The sequence below is a fragment of the Mus musculus genome, chromosome 11 (genome assembly GCF_000001635.26).
Source record: "Mus musculus strain C57BL/6J chromosome 11, GRCm38.p6 C57BL/6J".
NCBI lineage: Eukaryota > Metazoa > Chordata > Mammalia > Rodentia > Muridae > Mus > Mus musculus.
In genome coordinates this window covers 90,501,548-90,524,276 of record NC_000077.6, presented here as the reverse complement: position 1 = coordinate 90,524,276, position 22,729 = coordinate 90,501,548, and the positions used below count along the sequence as shown (strand labels likewise).

General features: G+C 42.6%; 1 protein-coding gene and 1 pseudogene across 5 annotated transcripts in view; both read left to right on the top strand.

The window, feature by feature from the left end:
- Stxbp4 (syntaxin binding protein 4) overlaps positions 1 to 22,729 on the top strand; it is a 161,645-nt gene that overhangs the window by 113,860 nt on the left and 25,056 nt on the right. Inside the window, exon 17 of one of the 5 annotated variants that reach the window (XM_006532738.4) lies at positions 5,248 to 12,679. The exons of the other annotated variants lie outside the window; for them this stretch is intronic. Coding sequence (XP_006532801.1) covers positions 5,248 to 5,249 — 2 coding nt within the window. The 3' untranslated portion in view covers positions 5,250 to 12,679. Of the gene's footprint in view, positions 1 to 5,247; positions 12,680 to 22,729 lie in introns of those variants that run through there. 5 annotated transcript variants of the gene reach the window in all.
- Positions 6,959 to 7,697, top strand: Gm11511 (predicted gene 11511; annotated as a pseudogene).

Sequence of the window (22,729 nt, the reverse complement as noted above, 5' to 3'; positions counted from 1 at the left end):
CAGTAACACCTTTCATAATTGATTAATATAATAAAACAGTTCAATTTAGATCCAAAAGTCCAGACCTTGCTTTCAGAACAATATTAATACTATATTACACATATTATCTTCAAAACTAGTGTCATTGATATAGAAGTTTTGCTAAGTTTTATAATTTATAATTTAACTGCTACTTTCATTTCAATACAGCCTCTTTAGCTACCCTGTGAGATAGGTACTATTTCCTATAGAAGGTATGAGTTAAGAACTCTTGCTGAGCAAGTATAAGGAACTGAGTTCAAATCCCTAGCCCCCACCAAAAAAAAAAAAAAAAAAAAAAAACATGCCTGTAATTCTTGTAATGCTGGGATTTTCTGGGAGTTGCTATCTTACAGCCTAACTTAGGGCTTAGTAAGAAACCCCTGTCTCAAGGCAGCAAGACAGATAATGGTAGAGCAAGATATCGTATTTCTTTCTCTGGGCTCTGCACATAGGCACGTGTGCTTGCACTTGTGTGCATACCACACACACATGCACACATACATATACACACATGCACACACAAACACGATAAAAGTAATAAAAGATTAAGACAATTTACTTCAGTCACAAACTTAGAAAGGACAGTGTTTTAAGTCTCTAGCTTAGGTCCTTTGAGTGTGACTAAGGCACGGTTAAGCCATTCTGTCACAATGGAATTGGCCATTGTTTTTGTTTTTAGAACTGTATTAAATCATATAGCCTTACAATCAATGCAGCTGAGAGCTGGAAAGTCTGAGCCATCTCAGTAGTCTCACTTTATGACTCCAAAGAAGGAATATCATCTTCATGGGGTCATCTCAAGGATTAAGGGGCTTGGTGTGAAAGTGTCCTCCGAAATGCCAAGCACTCCACAAGGCTGCATTGGAGGGAGGTTTGTGTTTTTTTTTTTTTCATTAAAATCACTGACCAAAATACAGTTTGTCTAATTTTTATGACTTTGATATGAATACACAGGACGCAGCAATAGGTGACTCTGCTCCTGAAGGTGCAGCGGTGCTCGGTCAGGTACAGGTCTCTAACACAGTGACAACAGTGACCGTCTCAGACAGAATTAGAAGATTGTGTCTTGTCTTCCTTAGAAACGTCTGAGCTTTTCCTTAAGAGAAATCATTTATTACCTCTGCAATGTAAAGTATCTCTTTAGTGTAAAAGGGGCTTACAAACAGCATAGAGATCTCACTGCAAGACGTAAGCAATGCCTTGGAGCCACGTATGCAATAGTTCTAGAGCAATGGTTCTCACCCTGTGCATTGCAACCCCCTTTCACAGTGGTTGCCTGCGACTACTGGAAAACACAGGTTTACATTACGATTCCTAACAGTAGAAACATGACAGTTATCAAGTACCAATTAAATGACTTTATGGTTGGGGGTCACCACAACATGAGAAACTGTATTAAAGAGTCACAGCAAGTACATCTTACTTGTTTAAATAAGACTTGGTAAAAGAACAAAGTCACCTGTCTTACATTTATCCATCCCTGACTGGATGCGAGGCACCATTTTTTGGGACTTTGTGATTGCAGTCTGTCTATGGAAGATTCTTTCATCTTCCAGCGTAATAGACCTGCCAGAACTTAAGGAGGGCCTCGGGGGAAGACTCCTGGGCAGGCCTTTGGATGTGAGCAAAGGTAACAGAAATGACAGACAAGATGATAGAAATGGAGGTGAGAATAGAAGCCACGGCGAAGCAACAAGAGCAGACATGGACCAGCCCGTATCCAGATAAGAGCAGACATGGACCAGCCCGTACACAGTTCCCAAAGCAGATCAGTTGCTAGCTGTTGCTTGCCAGGCTGTCACAGTCAGGAAGGTCTCCTTACCCTGCTGCTCTGGTGACACACCTGAAGACACATCACAGACTCCAGGAAAGTCCGGAGCTGCTTTAAACTTTTATTAAATGAGTTTGTTCTCATTTTTAGAGACTAGAAAGGAGCAGATGCAATAAAATCTAAGAAGTTAACTCCACAGTATAGAATTACAGTCTCAGCAAAAGAAGAGACAGTAGTGCACAAATCGAGGGAAACTTGACAAAGTTCTTTGATGAACTTACATGTTTAAACAAATGCACAAAAGATGGGCAGACAGACAACTTAGATTAATATTAAAATGTGGCCTAAATACTATAGCCAGGCCTAACTTAATTATTGACACACTAAACGTAGTTAAAAATAAGCATATTTAAAATAATAACAAAGCAAGTAAATTCTGATGTGATGTAGCATAAAGAGAAAAATTCTTAAATCATGTGTTGGACAGACTCTGTGGGTGGCTCCCATGGTTGTGTTTCCTATGTTAATGGTCTGGTATCATCCCCTCCCGTGGAACATGTTCAGGATGTGTTGTCTGCTTGTAGCCAGTAAAATGCCTTCCTGGCGACAGGACATACCTGATTACATTGCACAGGACTTTAGTGTCTGTTTTACACTGGGCTTTCTTACTCCTGGAAGGGTTCAAAGAATTCAACTGCTTTGTTGGGAGACTCACAGGGCAAGGATCTGAGGACAGCCTGGCTGAAGCCTTCAACCTTCCCTAGCCACACCACAGATAAGCCCTCACTCATGCCCCCCACACAGTGGGAGCCTTATGACATCTTACACAGAGGACTCCCCTGAAGCACTGCCAGGCTCCCTCCCTGCAGAACGTGGGGGGCTCTGTGGGTATTGTTTACAGTAGCTGCTGTGTGTAATGACTGATGACACCCCGAAAGAAAACTGCACTCCGCGTCTTCTGACTCCTGGGTGAGGAGATGACCGTTCTAAGAGCAAATGCAGACTTCCTTGGGAATTCAAAATTGTCTTCTATGGAATGAGAGAAATTATATTCTTAAGGCTTTGAATCAAATTTCAAACTCACAAGTTACAAACACCCTCTGTGTTCCTCTCTGTGTAACCGAGGGAGGTGTGAGAGGAGGAGAGTAGGCTCTCCGGGTTTAATTAAGACCACAGCCTCCAGAAGCAGACAGCCGCTGCTGTGTGAGAAATGCTGTCATGAATCGTCCCCAGAGACACAGCCTTCCACCTCACCATGTGACAGTGTCTCAGTCAGCTCAGTCCTCCAGCACCTGTCACGGCACTTGACACATGCCTGATGCTCAGTGATTGGTGAATGAACTCCTTAGGGAGTCATCTCACCCAGAGCCGGTAAAAGTCACCTTTCCCTGCACGGACACACCCTTCTTACCACCTGGGGGGAAAGGGCGACTCTTTGTATACAAGGAAACAGACAACTCCACTGTGCACATACAGAAAGGACTGATGTGCTCTTATAAAGGAAAAGCCCTAATATGAAAGTGAGTCATTACCCGGTCCTCTTTATTTCTTCTTGGTCTGCAGAGCTGTCTGTCGCTTTATCTGAGCTTTTGCTGCAGAGCTCGAAGGTGCCACCAGCCTGTCAGGTTCCCAAATGATACTGGCAGGATGGATGAAGGTGCAAACCTTTTATAATCTGACAGTAATTCAAATGCCCTTATCTTGTATTCCTTTTGTCCTCAGCGTCCTTCTCTGAAAACCCCCCACTGGAAGCAGCATTTTAGCATTATTCATTTGTGTTTGGCCCCCATGAGTGCCTGAGCTTTATACCTCATTATTAGCAGGTTGTGAAGTTTTAACAAATACCCTCTTTCATTATTCCTAATTGCTTTCTTGGACATTGTGCATTTCAAATTTTCAAACATACTAAGCATCCATTAGCTACCATTTCTTGATACCTTACTCTGGACAAGGCACCTGTGGTTGTCGTCATAACAGATGCAAGGGTAAAATGAGCTATATGCTTCTGTCCCTTGGGGAGCTAGCCATGTATGGACAGAATCAAAGTATGTATGAAAACAATACAGCTATAGCGTAGAAGAGACACTGAAGAGTCTCAGGTGTTCATGGATTGGAAAGGAGAGAAATAACATCTGTCTCCCGTAAATGCTATCTCAAGTTACCACAAACTTGGTGTCTTCAAACAATACAGATATATTCCCATACAGTTCTAAAAGCCTGTAGTTCAAAATGGGTCTCTCTAGGCTAAAATTGAGATTCAGGGAAGCTTCCTGCTCTTCTGGAAGTTCCTGGGGATTTCTTGTTTGATTGGTTTGGGTTTTTGATTTTTCCTCTTCTAGACTCTCTAGCTACTTACACTGCCTTTCCATCTTCACAGCCAGCTGGTCAAGTGCGGCTTTTTACACAGCACTTCTTCATTCCAGTGCTGGACCTTCTGCTGCTGGCCCCCAGTTGTAAGACTCTTCGCCATCACATTGAGCAAATGCAGACCTTCTAGTTTCAGGTCAAATGACCATCCTTCGTATATAATATGACAGAGCCTAGGTTCTGTGGACCAGGGAGGGAACAGCTTCAGAGGCATCGTTGTACTTATCCTGGGAACAGAAGGAAGGTTCATGGAGAGGAGTAGATGGTCCTTGAAGGACGAATCGAATGGAGGTTCATGAAGGCAGAAAACAGGAATTGCTGTGTAAAAGAAAGGAGTGACATAAAGTAACAGGATAAAATGTAAGGTTAGAAACAAGGAAGAAATTTTTTAAAATTAGTTTGCTTACAATTTGATTCAGCAAATTATCTTTTAGGTTTGATGACCTTAAAAAAAAAAAAAAGGCCCTGTGCCTGTGTTGCAACCACTCAATTCTTCCATTGTAGCAGGAAAGCAGTCATTGGTAATAAGAAATTGATAAGGTGTGTTCCAATAAAACTTCATTTAAAAAAAAATGGGTGATGGGCCAGATTTGGTCCTAGACTATCATTTTTCAAGCCTTCGTCTTCAGCACAAATAATAAAAGGAAGTAATTGAAAATAAGTTAGGAGTTGGCTGTGAACCTTTGTAAACACCTGGCAAAGTGTTATGAAGGCTTTTTGCTTAGTAGACAGTGAGGAGCTACTGGCGCTTTTGAGCAAAGAACGGGTGTAATTAGAGCTATGCTTTGGGAAGTTCTGTCTGCGCAGGAGTAGGCTGTTGATTGACTCTTACTAGGTTCTTCATCCGGTGCCTTAACAGCTAGTTGATATGCTTGTCACCCCGACTGTATCTCCTAGCCATAGTCATCTTTCTGTAGTCCTTCAGACATGCTAAGCCCACTCTTATACCAAACCTGTGGCCGTGGCCCTCCACCTGCCCATAATGAAATCCCCTTCTTCCACAAAGCTTCTGCCTCCATTCCATTCCCTCATCCCATGCCACCTTTTGATCACCATCATGACTGTCAGTCCCTCGCTTTTTCTAACAGGACTTGCTTGCCACCCAATGCTTCATCTTCCCATTAGAACCACTTTATCACCAGGAGGGATGCAGACTGGACCTTAGCCATCATCGGTGAGGACTAGGGAGTAAATACATCAGCAGCGTCTCGGGAGTGCTCGTGCCAGAGCGCATAACAACTGAAAGAGAAGCTGGATCCATGGAGGTTTCCAAACTCTTATCAATCAAGGATGTCAGCAAATAAAAAGACATTTTTCAGGAAGAAGGAGCCCAAGTAGGTGAAACACTGAGGAGTTGGTAGATGTGTAGTGAGGGTTGGGAGCAGGCTCAGGCTGTGGAGCTCTGGATGAGAGAAGAGGTGTGTGTCTGTGATAGCTGAAGCCCTGACACCCAGAGAACGGATGTGACAGAAGGAGAAGTCCTCAGAGACAGCTCAGAAGAGACAGTAGAGGATCCAGATGGGAGCACTCAAGCTGGCAGAATTAAATGAAGAGCTGATTACTGGGTAGGGGATACTAAAAAGGAGAGAATTCCTGAGGAACGATTATCAGTGCTAAATGCTGAGATCCAGGAGACCACATGAGAAAGGCTGGACCGCGAGCGTAAGCATCTTGACCTATCTGTCAGAGCCCAGTTCCTGTAGATGGCGAAGGGCAGCAATACGCTTCACCAGTGCTGTTTCCAATGTCAGTTCAATCTCCTGTGATTCATAAGGCATTTCGGTATCTGCTGGAAACTCATTTATAAATATCAGCTGTGTAACCGTGATGTAAAAGTTAGCAAGATCAAGGAAGACGTTATAGAAGGCTGCATATTGAAAGGCTGCGTTCCAGATGCTTCCACACATACGGTTCAAAAAGGGACAAACGCATTATTACACTACATGTGTACGTGTCAAAATATACCACATGTCATAAGTATATAAACTCAAAAATAAAAAAGCTTTATAAGGGTCACCTGAACCTACACTGTTATCTATAGCATATGCTAAAAGCTACTAGATTTTAACAAACTCGTGCCCAGGTCCAAATTCCTGGGACTCTGGAGAGCTGTGCTCTGAGAGCTGTCAACAAGTTGACATTCTCTGCATTCACACTCTCTTCTAAATTGAGAATTGCTAAGATAAGAAGGAAAAGCTTAGGCCAGCAATATTTTTACTCTGTCTCCTGCTGACATATGAGTGGTGTTAGACTTTTTGTTGAAAGACTACAGAATAGAATAAACCATTAGAAACACTTGGGCCTGGACCACCACCAAGAGGGAGTTATGGTTTGAAATCTTTGGCCCTTGATTTCTACTTTTCAAAACACTTTTACAGGTCTTGTTGTTGTTGTTGTTGTTGTTGATGATGATGTTGTATTTTAAAGGTATAGTGGTTAATAACTCAAGACCCATATGGCTAATGTTCAAATCCCACATCTGGCTGTTAGGAGTTACATGACCCGAATGAGTTCTCTGATTTGTCTCTGCCTCTCTCCCATAAAGTGGGGAAGCTTTTCTGTTCCAATACCCACCATGCAAGCAGAGTTGCCAGGCCAGGGAGTCAATTTGATGAGTAAAAGTGCCCGCTGGACAAATCTGACTCAGAGTTGAGGTCCACAGAGCCCATGGACGAACTAGACAGGACAATGGTTCTGTGATCCTAGCACTCTTACAGTGAGATGGGATGCGAAATAAGAGAATCTTCTAGAAACTTGCAGGCAACTGATCCCAGTGTAAAAACTATAGCAGCACGGCGTGAGAGCTGCGCATTCAGTCCTACAAACCTACATGCGTCAAGCCCACCCGCATCGTCTTCTACTGAGACGGCGTCCCCAAGGGCCAGTTCTGGCAGTTTTTCCATCATGAGCTCCTGGCCATCAGAGAGGCCTGCATAAAGCTGGAGAAGGACTCTCAGCCAGGGATCACGTTCATCGTGGTGCAAAAGCAGCACCACACACACCTCTTCTACACAGACAAAAACGAGCGGGTTGGAAAGAGTGGAAACATTCCAGCAGGCACAGGAATATCACCCACCCCACTGAGCTTGACTTCTACCTGTGTAGTCATGCTGCACCCAGGGGACAAGCCATCCTTCCCACTAGCTGTGTCACACCTACCCGTGCTGCACACGCTCTGTGTCAATATCTGCACCAGCCTACTATGCTCACTTGGTGGCCTTCCGAGCCAGGTACCACCTGGTGGATAAAGAACATGATGAAGCAACGGACGAGATCACCAAGCGCTGGCCAAGGCGGTCCAGGCCCACCGGGACACACTGCGCACCATGTACTTTGCTTGACCTGTTGTATTGTTTAGCAATTGTGTACCAAGTTGGATTCACACGAGACCAGCTACACTCAGGCCAACAGATGCCCAGCCCTTCTGTGACAACCAGCATCGAACATGAGACGTCTTTGGTTTTATTAGATCCTTCGTTTTCCAGGATGCCTTCCGTCCCAGATGTCAGACTTGCATTTTGAGCTGCAGGCCTGTATGAGATCCCAGTGTAGAAAACATGGTTTGCCAAACCTATAAGCTGCTCACTGAGAGTCCCATTTCCTAAAAGCAAAAAACCAAAACAACAACAAAATGTCCTAAAACCAGTCTATGAACTCTCGGGGCTTTCAAACACTTTAATTTGTTTGCTCGTCCAGTTTACTTCTTTTTCCCCTCTGATTCTCAGTGAGACCAGTGGGCTCCATCTAGCCGTGAAGGCTCTGAGCATGAAAGCCACACCATTTCCACTGGGTTATAAAGCCTGGCCCTAAGAAGCTGTCACTAATGTTGAGTTCTAAGGGATGCCATGCGCCCTGCAGCCCCAGGGCAAATGGCTGCTAGGTCTCCACAGTGTCTCTCGCCCTCCACTGCCTGCCCTCGAGGCCTGAACAGAGGCACAGTGGCCAAGGCGATGGTCACCTATTTACAGCAGTGACAAGTCTGAGAGATTGGCAGACACGTGCCATTTTGATAAAAATTTATTTAAAAAGAGAAAAAATATATATACTGACAGTCTAATCAGAAGATTTGTCCTGTGGGACTATGACATTTATTTTCCAAAGTTTCTAAAGAATACGGGTCTATGGTGATAAATACAGTACAATCCGTTTTTAACTGTTAATGTCTTTAATGTAAGAGAAGAATATATGTACCTGGTTTGCTGTTTAAAAAAAAAAAAAACAAAACAAAACACTATAGCAGCAAACTAGAGATCCTGCCTGGAGTATCGAGGAACGAAAGGACCAACCAAACCCCTAAGGGTTGCCGTCTGATCTGACCTTCACAGACATGCAGTAACAAATGCATGCCCTCACACAGGAATGTACACACACATCAATACTTTTTTAAAAAACAAAGTTGATCCCATCTTCTTCCCACCTTTCCAACCATCATGATGCCGGATCTCCCCTATGTGCCATTTTGTTTCTTTGCAAAGTTTCACATCTCGTTTGCTATTTGTTATCTATTGCTCCCATGATATCCTGTGGCGTTGCCATTTTTCTTTATTTAAAATCACTATAAATGAGTTTCATTTGCACATGCAATCTAGATTAGAAGCTACCTTGGGCTCCTAGAACCAAGAAAGCAGGAACCCAGTTTCAGAGCGGCATGGCACCGTGCCCCCTCATAAAGTCAGATATGGCCTGGATCTCGTCTCAGAGAAAAGAGGATGATAAACTAATTAAGGCATTTTATTGTCTGTATCAGAGTTATTATCCTAAAAATCCATTAACTATATAATGATAACCAAATGGCTGGATGGGCCGTTAACAGTAATATGTCCCTTGGGGATCCACACAGCACTGTGTGTGTGCCGTGTGCAGACGTGGTGATAAAAGTGGTTCTGAGACTAAACTTAAGTGCAAAAGTTTCACTGATGAAGATTCTGTGGGAGAACAGGTTTCTTCTCTCTGTTTCCTGAAAGGCTTGACATTTTTTTTTCTTTTTTTGGTTTTTCGAGACAGGGTTTCTCTGGGTAGCCCTGGCTTTCCTGGACCTCACTTTGTAGACCAGGCTGGCCTCAAACTCAGAAATCCACCTGCCTCTGCCTCCCGAGTGCTAGGACTAAAAGCATGCACCACCACGCCCGGCTTGACATTTATTTTAAGCTCAGTGTCTTTAAGTAAAAGGACGATTAAGAGAGATGGTCTTGCTAGCCTTTTGGTTTAAAACAACTGGTCAAATAGTATTAAACAGCAGAAAATGGCCAACAAAGATGGAAGCCTTTCCTGGCTTCATGGCTGGAACGGAGAATAAGCTCTCCCCATCAAACGTAATGGGATCTCGGGGTGCAGCAGTTCTGCTTTACAATGTGTCCAAAATCCCCCCTTGATTTGAAGTGTTTGCAGCAGTTTGTTCCTCTCCTTTTTTACTCAGGAGAAAATATTTTTTTTTAAGTAACAGATAAAAAAAAATAAGAGTAATCAATAAAGACTTTTGTTAACCTTGGCCTTCATTGAAAATAGTCTATCCTGACTCTGCAATATAAGTTTTTTGACCTTGGACCTGTCTGTATTGGTAAGATACTGCAAGGTTCTGTGGTGTGTACTTGTAAAATACACTTTTCTTTAAAGCTCTCTCTCGCTCTCTCTCTCTCTCTCTCTCTCTCTCCTTAAGTAGTTGGTGAATTGGCATTAACTTGAGGAAACAGAACATTTCAGGTTTTTCTAAGTATCTTGCAGTACATCAACCCCCAAAGACTTCCGTAGGAAACACATTGACCCTTTAAAAAAAACATATATATGTGTGTGTGTGTGTATGTATGTATGTATATATATATATATGTATATATATATATATAAATTCAATAGACAACATATTATTTTATTGAAAATACAACCTGCTCTCATACATTACATCCAACCACAGTTTCCCCTCCACTGCACTCCTCCCAACCTCGTAGCTCTTTTGTTATTCAAAGATAAGAAAAAATGTATCAAGATGAAGTGAGTCTTGCTGCCTGTCTGAAGCAGCTTCGTTGTTGCATCTAATCGCCTTTACAGAGCTTTGCACAAGCTCACTTGTTCAGACTAAAGACCCTAAAAGAAAAATTACATGTGTGTGGCGCCTTGCCTCTCATCATCTTGAAGTTTTCTTTCAAAGTAACTAATTATGTGCTGCTTCCCAAATAGAAGTGCAGATTTTGTTCATGCAGTTTCTGAATTTTTAACTCTACCTTTATTTTTATCTTTGGGAGTAGAAGCCATTGTCTTTGTCTTTAACAAACTCCAATGACAAATTATTGCGAGATAAGCTGATGACTACCATAATGCAGATCTCCAGGCCACGGGCAATTAAAACCCGTCAGTCGTCAGAAGTGTTCACCCAGCAGCGGACCTGGAGCAGGAGCTGAGAGCTAAGCTGGACCAGGAACACTTGTTAAGATGCAGAGATGCCATCCGCTAAAGCTTGGACTGGTTTTTAAATTTACAACCAAGATTTATGTCTGAGCTAAATTTGACTAATCAGACACAATTCATGGGCTAGATTTAACTGTAGTAGGAAATGATGGGAAAGCCTTCCCTTTCCTACATGTCTCTTCTGAGCTGCTGAAAATTTTAGTCTGATTAGGTGTACGCTAGTCTTTGTAGCCCGATATAGACGTTAGTACAAGTTCGAGGATAGAATGCGTTGTTGCATCTTTATATGTCTGCTATTACATATACCTCAGCCCTTTATTTTATGTCTCAGTATCAAAAAAAAAAAAAAAAAAAAAAAAAAAAAAGCCTACTGGGCATATGCATTTGTCAAAGTTGTTTAAATGTTTAAAGGAAACATGACAGTTTCCCAACACCCTGATAAATGCACTTACCACACTGCTTTGGACATTTGAATTGGTCTGCAGCATCAGAGTGCAGTACCGTAGCTAGTGTTGTTTCTGAAGGCTAGGAGTGCCCGAGCCACAGCACACAGTTATGCATGCACCATAGTGCAGAAAACCATGAGGGCATGGAATGTCCCAGGCAGCTCTTTTCTGTTTAGTCACTGACATGACATGTGACATGCCAGCACCACAGAAACTTAATTGGTGTATAAAACCATGCTGGGGTTTGCAGATCAAACTTCTCACAGAAGAATAGCTATTATCTAGCTTTCTGTCTCGTGGTTACCCTCAGGAGACACTGACTGTAAGCATCCTTACAGACCATGGTGACATGTTAAAATTGCAAGAGGTCCAGAGAGAGCTATGATAACAGCTCATTCCCGTGTCAGTTCACCAAATGTAATTGCAGAGTAAGTAATTTTTCATTGTTGTTTAAACATGATTTTCTTATCTCAGTGATGAGCAGCAAGAGCTATGTGGGCGTTTGCAGCCCTCTTAGAGCAGTGTTGTCTGACCTAGATTTCAGATCTCTGTAGTATTTCCTGAGGAAGACCAATGCCTCCTCTCTGTGCATCTACCACTAACAATAAAGCTATGAGTCAGCTGCATAGGAGAACTGTCTGGGGAAGGGTTTTCAGCAATCCTTTTATTAATGAGAAACAAGTGCATGGTTCTGTTATACTGCAGATGAGTTAATCAGTTAAATATAACCAAGAGTATTTCTAGAGACATCCCTCCATGGAGAAATATTTAAATAGTCCTCTTTTCTTAAAATAATAACAACATGTTTTGATCTACATAAAGAAGTTCTTTAAAATAGATCTAGAGCACTAACTATGCATCAACCATTTTTGATGACCTACTAGGTAGCAGGCACTTGCCAGGTTCTTGGTACATGAGAATGGGTAGTCCATTCCTGCCCTTGTAGACCTTATGGGGAGAGTTGGGGAGAACAAAGAGAAAACCAATAAATGACATCTGAACCTGAGAAAACTCTATGGCCATTGTGAGCTCACTGCTCCGTGTGTGTGTGGGGTGTGTGTGTGTGTGTGTGTGTGTGTGTGTGTGAGAGAGAGAGAGAGAGAGAGAGAGAGAGAGAGAGAGAGAGAGAGCTGGGCCTGCCTGCAGAGTAAGATGTAAGACTTGGAAGATGAGGGAGACGAACCTCTGACACATTACAGACATGAAGCCTGCAGGCTGAGGCAAAGGTTCACTTGGGGAGATGGAGAAGAGGACCAGTTTTGGGGTGTGAGTAAAATTTAATATGGAGGAAAATCAGCACAGGTTGCCTTAAGGGTAATCTAAGCAGCGATGTTTCAGGGAGTTGCTGTTACCAGTCTGGATTAAGAAGTGGTGGGTTTAGAGAAATAAACTTGAGGGTCTTTGGCATGCATGTGATTTTTAAAGTTATAAAAGTGGTAGATTCTCATATCATGGATGCATAAGTAGCATGAAGGAAGGCATCCAGGCATAACGAGTGCTGGGAACGTCGAGAGGTCTACATGAAAGTCAGTGCTACACCAAGAAGGAGCTATCAGAAAGAGAAAGAAAACATTTTGGTCCTTTGGAAACCAAGAAAAATATAATAGTTTTAACTGTATTTGTCTTTCAGTCATCCTGATAGTATTTTTTTCCTTAATAAATACTGAAGACTCCATGGTCATTAGTGTTTCTCTTTCTCTGCAAACCCCTCTCTTTCTTCACTTTCTCAAAAAAAAAAAAAAAAAAAAAAAAAAAGAACTATTTCCCATTCTTTCTGTTTAACCCCCTTGTCCATCTACCCAGCCCACCCATCCTCTCTACATAACATATAGACTTGGGGTCCTAGTGTATCTAAGAGACTTCTCACTAGATACAGCGAACTTTACACAGTTCCCAGTTAAGGTATTAGTTATACTCACTCTACATTATATACTTAGTAAGTTGATGACATAAAAGTTTGGAAAATGGGAAAGCTTGAGGCACTTCTAATTGTGAGTAAAGTGCCCCTGCGGGGTCATTAGGCCGTTGTCTGGGAAGACGCGGCAGAGTTAGAGACGACAGCTAGATTCTGCTTTTGGGTTGGGTCATAGCTATAATTCTCAGTCCACTATAGAGCAAGCAACACTAGGAATAGCAGCTGATGCATTTTGGTTGCCATAACAATAACACAGAACCCCAACAGAGGCCCCACACAGAAGTCTAATTAACAAGAATATTGTTTCGGCCTAATGATTAACAAATGTATCTGTGCATTTTATTTTGAACTGAAAGATGTGAAACAAAGGTTTATCCCTCATTGAATAAGTTGAATTTTACAAGGTTAGTACTTGTTCTTTTATGCTTTTGATATTCACACCTCAAATAAAGACAACAGGTCTCTGAATATTTCCAGCTTTCTAGGTGTATACGTATTATATCTCTAAAGCTGGCTTTTTCCTCATTTCCCTCAACTTCTAACTTTTTAAATACATATGACTTGTCATCATATAAAACCATATAAAACCACTACTATGGTTGATGTATAATCATACAAGATAATAAAATCATACTTTTTTCCAAGTAGAATTAAGGGGTTCTTTTCCCCAAATTCCTGAGACTCTCTTATAGAATTAATTTTCAGCCTTTCCTATGATTCTTAGAGAACATGAGAAAGAGTGATATTTAATACCACTTCGTATTTAAACACTTCATATTAAAAACACTTCGAACTGTATCAGTTCGTGTTTTCGATAAATTTAGTCACTACAGCTTGATTACCTTTACTTTCGGGTTGATTTTTCATATCTAATAAAACATCACTGAAGCAGGTCAGATGTCAAGTCATCTTACACGCGTTCACGACCGGCCAGGAAGAACACAGCAAACCAGAATCTTCTGCGGCAAAACTTTATTGCTTACATCTTCAGGAGCAAGAGTGCAAGAGAGTAAGAGCTCTATTGCTTACATCTTTAGGAGCCAGAGCGCAAGAGCGCAAGAGTGCAAGAGCAAAAGCAAGAGCCAGAGCAAGAGAGAGAATGGCGAAACCCCATCCCTTTTTAAGGAGAATTATTCTCCGCCTAGGACGTATTACTCCCTGATTGGCTGCAGCCCATCGGCCGAGTTGTCGTCACGGGGAAGGCAGAGCACATGGGGTGGAAAACTACCCTTGGCACATGCGCAGATTATTTGTTTACCACTTAGAACACAGGATGTCAGCGCCATCTTGTAACGGCGAATGTGAGGGCGGCTCCCCACAGATCCCCCTTTTCTTTTAATAAGAGCAATAGGCCACCCATATTAATGAGAGTGGAGATAGAGGTCAAATCCCCAGTGTGCAGGTAAAGGAGCCGTACACATAACCTCCTCCCAGGCTCATCACCCAGAGGGGTCCTGGTCTGGTCCCGTGTCGTTTTACCTGGGGAGAAGGACACTTGGACACTCAACCTTCTTGAAAGATGACATGTCTCCCTAGAATAGGCTCATATGTGCCGCAGAGCCCTTCTACTGCAGTGCTTAGCCATGCAACTCTCTAGGGCTGCTGAAGCACACTCACTCTATCCCGTGCAATGAGACTAGCCTCGTGAGGTGCAAGAGCTGAATGGCCAGTGACCTATTGCTTAAGCATAGATAACCATATATCAGGGGAAGCACCATGTTCTAGAGCTGCAAGTGCCTGGGCAATAACCACCTTGTCTCTCCTAGTTTGGGCCTTAAGCTTACAGACCAACCAGAGAAGCAACACTAATCCACAGCAAAGTGTATCTCCAAATAATATCAATCCCACCCATTCTTTAAAGAAGGAAAATGCTGAGGAGATCCAATTGGGTAATCCTTTGGTCAGGGACAGGTCCAAGCGCGTGGAGTTGACCTGAAGTCTCAATTCCCGAAGGGTCTGTTCAAATTCAGCCATCCAATTCTGTAACATATACTGAGAAAGACTTTTTGACAAATTAGCTGCCCTAGTAAATTTCTCATACTGAATGGAAGTAACGGACAATCCCGGAAACTTTTGTTCACATCCCAGCTGAGCTATTTGCCATAATACATCTAGTTGTTCCTGGACAAGATCTATGCGTTGATTAATTTCTGCCAATGGAGCATTTTTGGGATTGGAGGATGGCGGCCGCTAAGCCTGCATTGGTGAGAGGTCCCCCAAGCTCCCGACAAACCCTGAGCCAGTCTTGTAAACCTTTGTTCTTTTTTGGGGCTATGGCCGCTCTGCATTCCTGCGTGGCTTGCTCATAAATGAGCTGTTCTACCAGAGGTGCGGCTTGCTCTGACCAAAAATATGCTCTGCTGCCTCTGTCATTCTGGCCACAAAATCTGAGAAGGACTCCTGAGGTCCCTGGACGATCTTTGTTAGTTGTCCAGTGGCCTCACCTGCTCGGGAGAGCGCCTTCCAGGCCCTAATAGCCTTTTCATCTGATTCAGAACTATTAAGAACTGGCTCCTTGAGTTCATCTAGTGATGAGTATAGGCTCCTTCTCCTAGAAACCTCCGCTAATTGATCTTTTTTCTTTTCTTTTTCCTTCTCCTTCCTTCTAATCTCTCCCCAGGTATTCTTACCTGACCTTAACTTTTCCTCAGGTTCAAGACCCGTGGAAAGGCCTGTATACTTATTTTGTGTACCATATTTCCTCTTTGCTTCTACTCTCTCTCCCCGCTTTACTTCTGATAGATTGCCCTGAATTTCATCCAGAATTTTCAGCCCTGCCTTAACCGCTTGATAACATGTGAAAAGGAACAAAAAGGCTTCTAACACTAGAGAAAGTTCAAGGCCAAACATACCTTGTAAAGCTATTTCCCACTTTACTTCTGATAGACTGTCTTGAATTTCGTTAGAAAGTTCAAGGCCAGGCGTACCTTGTAAAGCTATTCCCCACTTTACTTCTGATAGACTGTCTTGAATTTCGTTAGAAAGTTCAAGACCAGACTTACCTTGTAAAGCTATACTTACGGGTACCCTGTTCCCCAGCTGAAGAGTTCTGAATTCACGCAGTTGAATCCTTCTCAACAGTCTGTGTTACGGGAACACTTCATTACCACCGTTCCCCAGCTGAAGAGTTCTGAATTCACGCAGTTGAATCCTTCTCAACAGTCTGTTTTACGGGAACCTTTATGACCGTGACCCGCAGTTCTGGTTCCGGAATGAGGGATCTTCCCTGCGCCGGTGATGGTAACCGTCCCGGGTTTTCTCATCCCAGGATTTCTCGTCCCGGGTTTTCTCGTCTCGGGTTTCAGCACCAACTCTTACACGCGTTCACGACCGGCCAGGAAGAACACAGCAAACCAGAATCTTCTGCGGCAAAACTTTATTGCTTACATCTTCAGGAGCAAGAGTGCAAGAGAGCAAGAGCTCTATTGCTTACATCTTTAGGAGCCAGAGCGCAAGAGCGCAAGAGTGCAAGAGCAAAAGCAAGAGCCAGAGCAAGAGAGAGAATGGCGAAACCCCCGTCCCTTTTAAGGAGAATTATTCTCCGCCTAGGACGTATTACTCCCTGATTGGCTGCAGCCCATCGGCCGAGTTGTCGTCACGGGGAAGGCAGAGCACATGGGGTGGAAAACTACCCTTGGCACATGCGCAGATTATTTGTTTACCACTTAGAACACAGGATGTCAGCGCCATCTTGTAACGGCGAATGTGAGGGCGGCTCCCCACAAAGTCATCCCACATCAATCAATAGAGATGGACAGGTTCTGAAATGCAGGACAGTAGAAGGTGATCTAGCGATCTAATATGGAAGAGACATTAAAGGTCTCCATGGCTTTTGAATCATATTCTTAAAATAGACGTGATTGGTTGGATTGGTGAATAGGTTCTGTATAGTTTTATGTTGTTCTTTTATGAGCCTTGCTTAGGAGGCCACTTCCTGCCAGAGACAAAAACAAACAAGAATATGAAACATAATTATAATATCTAGATATCTAGCTACATCTTGGGTCCTCAAATGGAACCAGTATGATGATAAATTTGATCTCAGATGTGCAAAAGATTCTTATGTAGTGAGACCTGCTCAAATATGAACTTCTGGGTTCCTATCACTATTTTTAAAAGGCGTGAAAAATCAAAAGCAATATATACAGGATCAAAAAGAAACTTCTGAAAGCCTTTCTGTGTGTCTACACAGAGCACCATCATTTTGTGCAGTAAGCAGAACTCAGGGGTGTACCTTGGGCAGAGTGCAGTCTTGTTGGACTACCCAACTGTGTGCTCCGGAGCAGGACTGTGTCCTCTCTAGGAAGGAGTAGAGCTAATGAGATGGCTCCATTGGTAAAGTGCTTAGAAGACCTGAGTTTGGTCTTCAGAAGCTGTCTTAGTTAGCATTGCCATTGCTGTGATGAAACATGGTGACCAAAAGCAAAATGGAGAGGAAAGAATTTATTTGGCTTACACTTCCACATCATAGTTCATCACTGAAGGCAATCAGGGCAGGAACTCAAATAGGGAAGGAACCTGGAGGCAGGAACTGATGCAGAGGCCATGGAGAGGTGCTGCTTACTGGCTTTTTATAGTTTTGCTCAACCTGCTTTCTTATAGACCCCAGGACCACAAGCCCAGAGATGGCCCCACCCATGATAGGCTGGCCTCTCCCCCATCAATAACTAACTAAGAAAATGTCCTGCAGGTTTGCCTACAGCCCAATCTTATGAAAGCATTTTCTTAATTGAGGCTCCCTTCTCTCTGATGACTCTAGCTTGTGTCAAGTTGACATAAAACTAGCCAGGACAGAAGCTACATTTAAAAGTTCTGGGCACACACTCTAATCTCAGTGTTGGGGAAGTAGAGACAGACAGACCTCTGGGGCTCATTAGTCAGCAAGCACCACCTCTCTGGGTTGATTTCTCATCTCCACATGTATACATGCACACATGTACTTGCACACACGTATACAGACATCTTCACACAAACAAACACACACAGGAGTGCCTTTTCAAATTTTTAACAGAAGAACCAATACAATAGTCTAAATTAACAAAAGGAAATGAACTCACTATTCTTTCTTGTTTCCTCCTTCACTCTATAATCATGTCCACAACTGTAGATTTTACAGCCAATTTAGGTAAGAGCCACACATACGTCTTAGATCTCTTTCCCTGTCTGCTTTCAGTCTTTTGTATACCTCCTCATTTTCTCCCCATTTTTAGTCACTTCCTCTCCCTTATCTACTAACCACAGAATGGAACAGAAACTTTTAATTAAATATTCTAGATTTATTGGGGGGCATAATTCTCTGGCTATTTTAAATTATATATTAATTTAATGTTTTATACCTCTAAAGAAAAATGAAATTAGGTATGAAGGTTTTGTTGTTTGTATGTGGGTTTTCCCATAGTTTTCTTAGTGACATGTCTCTAAGAACGTTGCCATCTCTGACCTGGACACTGTTTGCACTAATGTGCAAACACTTACTTCAATTGGCAGGATTCTTTTTTTGGGGGGGGGTTATTTAATTTTTTTTATTTATTTTTTTATTATGTATTTTCCTCATTTACATTTTCAATGCTATCCCAAAGGTCCCCCATACCCACCCCCCCAACCCCCTACCCACCCACTCCCCCTTTTTGGCCCTGGCGTTCCCCTGTACTGGGGCATATAAAGTTTGCAAGTCCAATGGGCCTCTCTTTGCAGTGATGGCCGACTAGGCCATCTTTTGATACATATGCAGCTAAAGACAAGAGTTCCTGGGTACTGGTTAGTTCATATTGTTGTTCCACCTATAGGGTTGCAGTTCCCTATAGCTCCTTGGGTAATTTCTCTAGCTCCTCCATTAGGGGTGGTGTGACCCATCCAATAGCTGACTGTGATCATCCACTTCTGTGTTTGCTAGGCCCCGGCATAGTCTCACAAGAGAGAGCTATAACTGGGTCCTTTCAGCGAAATCTTGCTAGTGTATGCAATGGTGTCAGCATTTGGAAGCTGATTATGGGATGGATCCCTGCATATGGCAGTCACTAGATGGTCCATCCTTTCATCACAGCTCCAAATTTGGTCTCTGTAACTCCTTCTATGGGTGTTTTGTTCCCATTTCTAAGAAAGGGTAAAGTGTCCACACTTTGGTCTTCGTTCTTCTTGAATTTCATGCGTTTGGCAAGTTGTATCTTATATCTTGGGTATCCTAAGTTTCTGGGCTATTATCCACTTATCAGTGAGTACATATTGTGCGAGTTCCTTTGTGATTGGGTTACTTCACTCAGGATGATACCCTCCAGGTCCATCCATTTGCCTAGGAATTTCATAAATTCATTTTTTTAAATAGCTGAGTAGTATTCCATTGTGTAAATGTACCACATTTTCTGTATCCATTCCTCTGTTGAGGGGCATCTGGGTTCTTTCCAGCTTCTGGCTATTATAAACAAGGCTGCTATGAACATAGTGGAGCATGTGTTGTTCTTACCGGTTGGGACATCTTCTGGATATATGCCCAGGAGAGGTATTTCGGGATCCTCCAGTAGTACTATGTCCAATTTTCTGAGGAACCGCCAGACTGATTTCCAGAGTGGTTGTACAAGCTTGCAATTCCACCAACAATGGAGGAGTGTTCCCCTTTCTCCACATCCTCGCCAACATCTGCTGTCACCTGAGTTTTTGATCTTAGCCATTCTGACTGGAGTGAAGTGGAATCTCAGGGTTGTTTTGATTTGCATTTCCCTGATGATTAAGGATGTTGAACGTTTTTTCAGGTGTTTCTCTGCCATTCGGTATTCCTCAGGTGAGAATTCTTTGTTCAGCTCTGAGCCCCATTTTTTAATGGGGTTATTTGATTTTCTGGAGTCCACCTTCTTGAGTTCTTTATATATATTGGGTATTAGTCCCCTATCCGATTTGGGATAGGTAAAGATCCTTTCCCAATCTGTTGGTGGTCTTTTTGTCTTATTGACGGTGTCTTTTGCTTTGCAGAAGCTTTGCAATTTTATGAGGTCCCATTTATCGATTCTTGATCTTACAGCACAAGCCATTGCTGTTCTATTCAGGAATTTTTCCCCTGTACCCATATCTTCGAGGCTTTTCCCTACTTTCTCCTCTATAAGTTTCAGTGTCTCTGGTTTTATGTGGAGTTCCTTAATCCACTTAGATTTGACCTTAGTACAAGGAGATAGAAATGGATCAATTCGCATTCTTCTACATGATAACCGCCAGTTGTGCCAGCACCATTTGTTGAAAATGCTGTCTTTTTTCCACTGGATGGTTTTAGTTCCCTTGTCAAAGATCAAGTGACCATAGGTGTGTGGGTTCATCTCTGGGTCTTCAATTCTGTTCCATTGGTCTACTTGTCTGTCACTATACCAGTACCATGCAGTTTTGATCACAATTGTCTATACAGAAATCTATCAATGTCATCCAGTATATAAACAAACTCAAAGACAAAAACCACATGATCATCTCGTTAGATGTTGAGAAAGCATTTGACAAAATCCAACACCCATTCATGATAAAAGTCTTGGAAAGATCAGGAATTCAAGGCCCATACCTAAACATGATAAAAGCAATCTACAGCAAACCAATAGCCAACATCAAAGTAAATGGTGAGAAGCTGGAAGCAATCCCACTAAAATCAGGGACTAGACAAGGCTGTCCACTCTCGCCCTACCTATTCAACATTGTACTTGAAGTCCTAGCCAGAGCAATTAGACAACAAAAGGAGATCAAGGGGATACAAATTGGAAAGGAAGAAGTCAAAATATCACTTTTTGCAGATGATATGATAGTATATATAAGTGACCCTAAAAATTCCACCAGAGAACTCCTAAGCCTGATAAACAGCTTCAATGAAGTAGCTGGATATAAAATTAACTCACACAAGTCAATGGCCTTTCTGTATACAAAGGATAAACAGGCTGAGAAAGAAATTAGGGAAACAACACCTTTCTCAATAGTCACAAATAATATAAAATACCTTGGCGTGACTCTAACTAAGGAAGTGAAAGATCTGTATGATAAGAACTTCAAGTCTCTAAAGAAAGAAATTAAAGAAGATCTCAGAAGATGGAAAGATCTCCCATGCTCATGGATTGGCAGGATCAACATTCTAAAAATGGCTATCTTGCCAAAAGCAATCTACAGATTCAATGCAATCCCCATCAAAATTCCAACTCAATTCTTCAACGAATTAGAAAGGGCAATCGGCAGATTCATCTGGAATAACAAAAAACCGAGGATAGCAAAAACTCTTCTCAAGGATAAAAGAACCTCTGGTGGAATCACCATGCCGGACCTAAAACTGTACTACAGAGCAATTGTGATCAAATTGGCAGGATTCTAAGGCAATCCTTCAAATTCCCGCCTCTACACGTTTATTCTCCAGCAGCCTGTTAGCTTCGGGTGATTCCTCCTGTCTGAGTTGAATTACCTGCCATGTTGTTACTCCTCAACAGAATCAGTCAAGCTTGCTGAAGAGCAACTTTCAATCTCTATCATGAAATAAGTTTCCCTGAAGGAAACAGGAAAAAGGATTGCAGTTTTCCAGGTATCTCCCCTTCACTGCCAGTGGATCCCTAAGTCATGGTCAGCAGCCACTCACCCCTTCATGTGTGTATTATACTGATGAAACAGTATCTTGAAGAAATCTTGCTTATCTTTGTAAGGACTTACAACCAGATGTGGTAGTACAAGCCTGTAATCTCAGCATTCAGGAGGGAGAGACCTGTGAACCTCTACTGAGTTCAACACTAGCCTGGTTTTACATGATGAGTTCCAAGCCCACATGGGCTAAAAAATAAAATAAAATAAACTGAAGCTATCTCCTCCTTCTGCTTTGTAATCCATGAGGAAGAAACTTTAAGCCCATAGGAAAATAATTCAGATCATTGTGTATGGCCTTCTACAGAGCCACTTTAAATTCTCGTCTGAATTTAGCACCCTTTCCACACCTTTTTCTAAAATGTTCTCCTTTCGTATTGAGTCTGATTAAATAGTAGGTGTTTGTATTGCCATAGACGTTTGGTGAAGTAAACATTGATTCCTTAATTCGGCAAATAGCAATTAAGAGTCATCTATGTGTGCAGTAATGCTGGCAGTGTGGTGGGGCAGGGAACAGAAATGAGGGCAGAAAGGGAGAAGGAGAAACTGTTAAGGCCGTTCGTGTGTGCCAGAGAAGGTGTTTTATATTGAGTGACCAGAGACACACCACTGACTCAGTGACATCTGAGCAAGGCCCTGAAGGAAGTGACAGAGCTAGACACAGACATGGCTGGCAGGAACAGCACTCTGACTGGGCTGTTAGCCATTTCTGCTCTTCACATTCATCAAGTCTGACAAATCGACTAGTTCTGAGCAAAGCTTGTCAGAACCCAAGGGGGTTTCAAAGGGCCCTTTAATCCTTTCACTGCCCGAATTCAGTGAGGCCTGGCTAGTTTTCCCTAGCCAGGAAAACTGCAGCAAGCAGTCCACTGGATTTGATCAATGCATAGTATGAAGTCTGCTGGATATCAGTGGTTTTAAGCAGAGCCAACCCAAATTCCCCTACCATTGAGTCAATGCCCAGAGAGAACTGTAAGCGAGATCTTATGTTGTGGGTCATGGGATGCGAGGGAGCAGTAGAAGAAGGGCACGTGAGCTGGGCTTTCCAGCCGTTGGCATGTCAGAGTTCAAGACGCTAACCCCTAACTGGGAGTGAAGAACCCTGAAAATTCGGAGTTTTCCTGTGTTGAAAGGAAACTGTGAAAACTGCCTAAGAGCCTTCTCACCCTCCTCTTTAGCTCAGTGATATTTTAGAGTATATTATTTGCCAAAAGTAGGGACACCTCC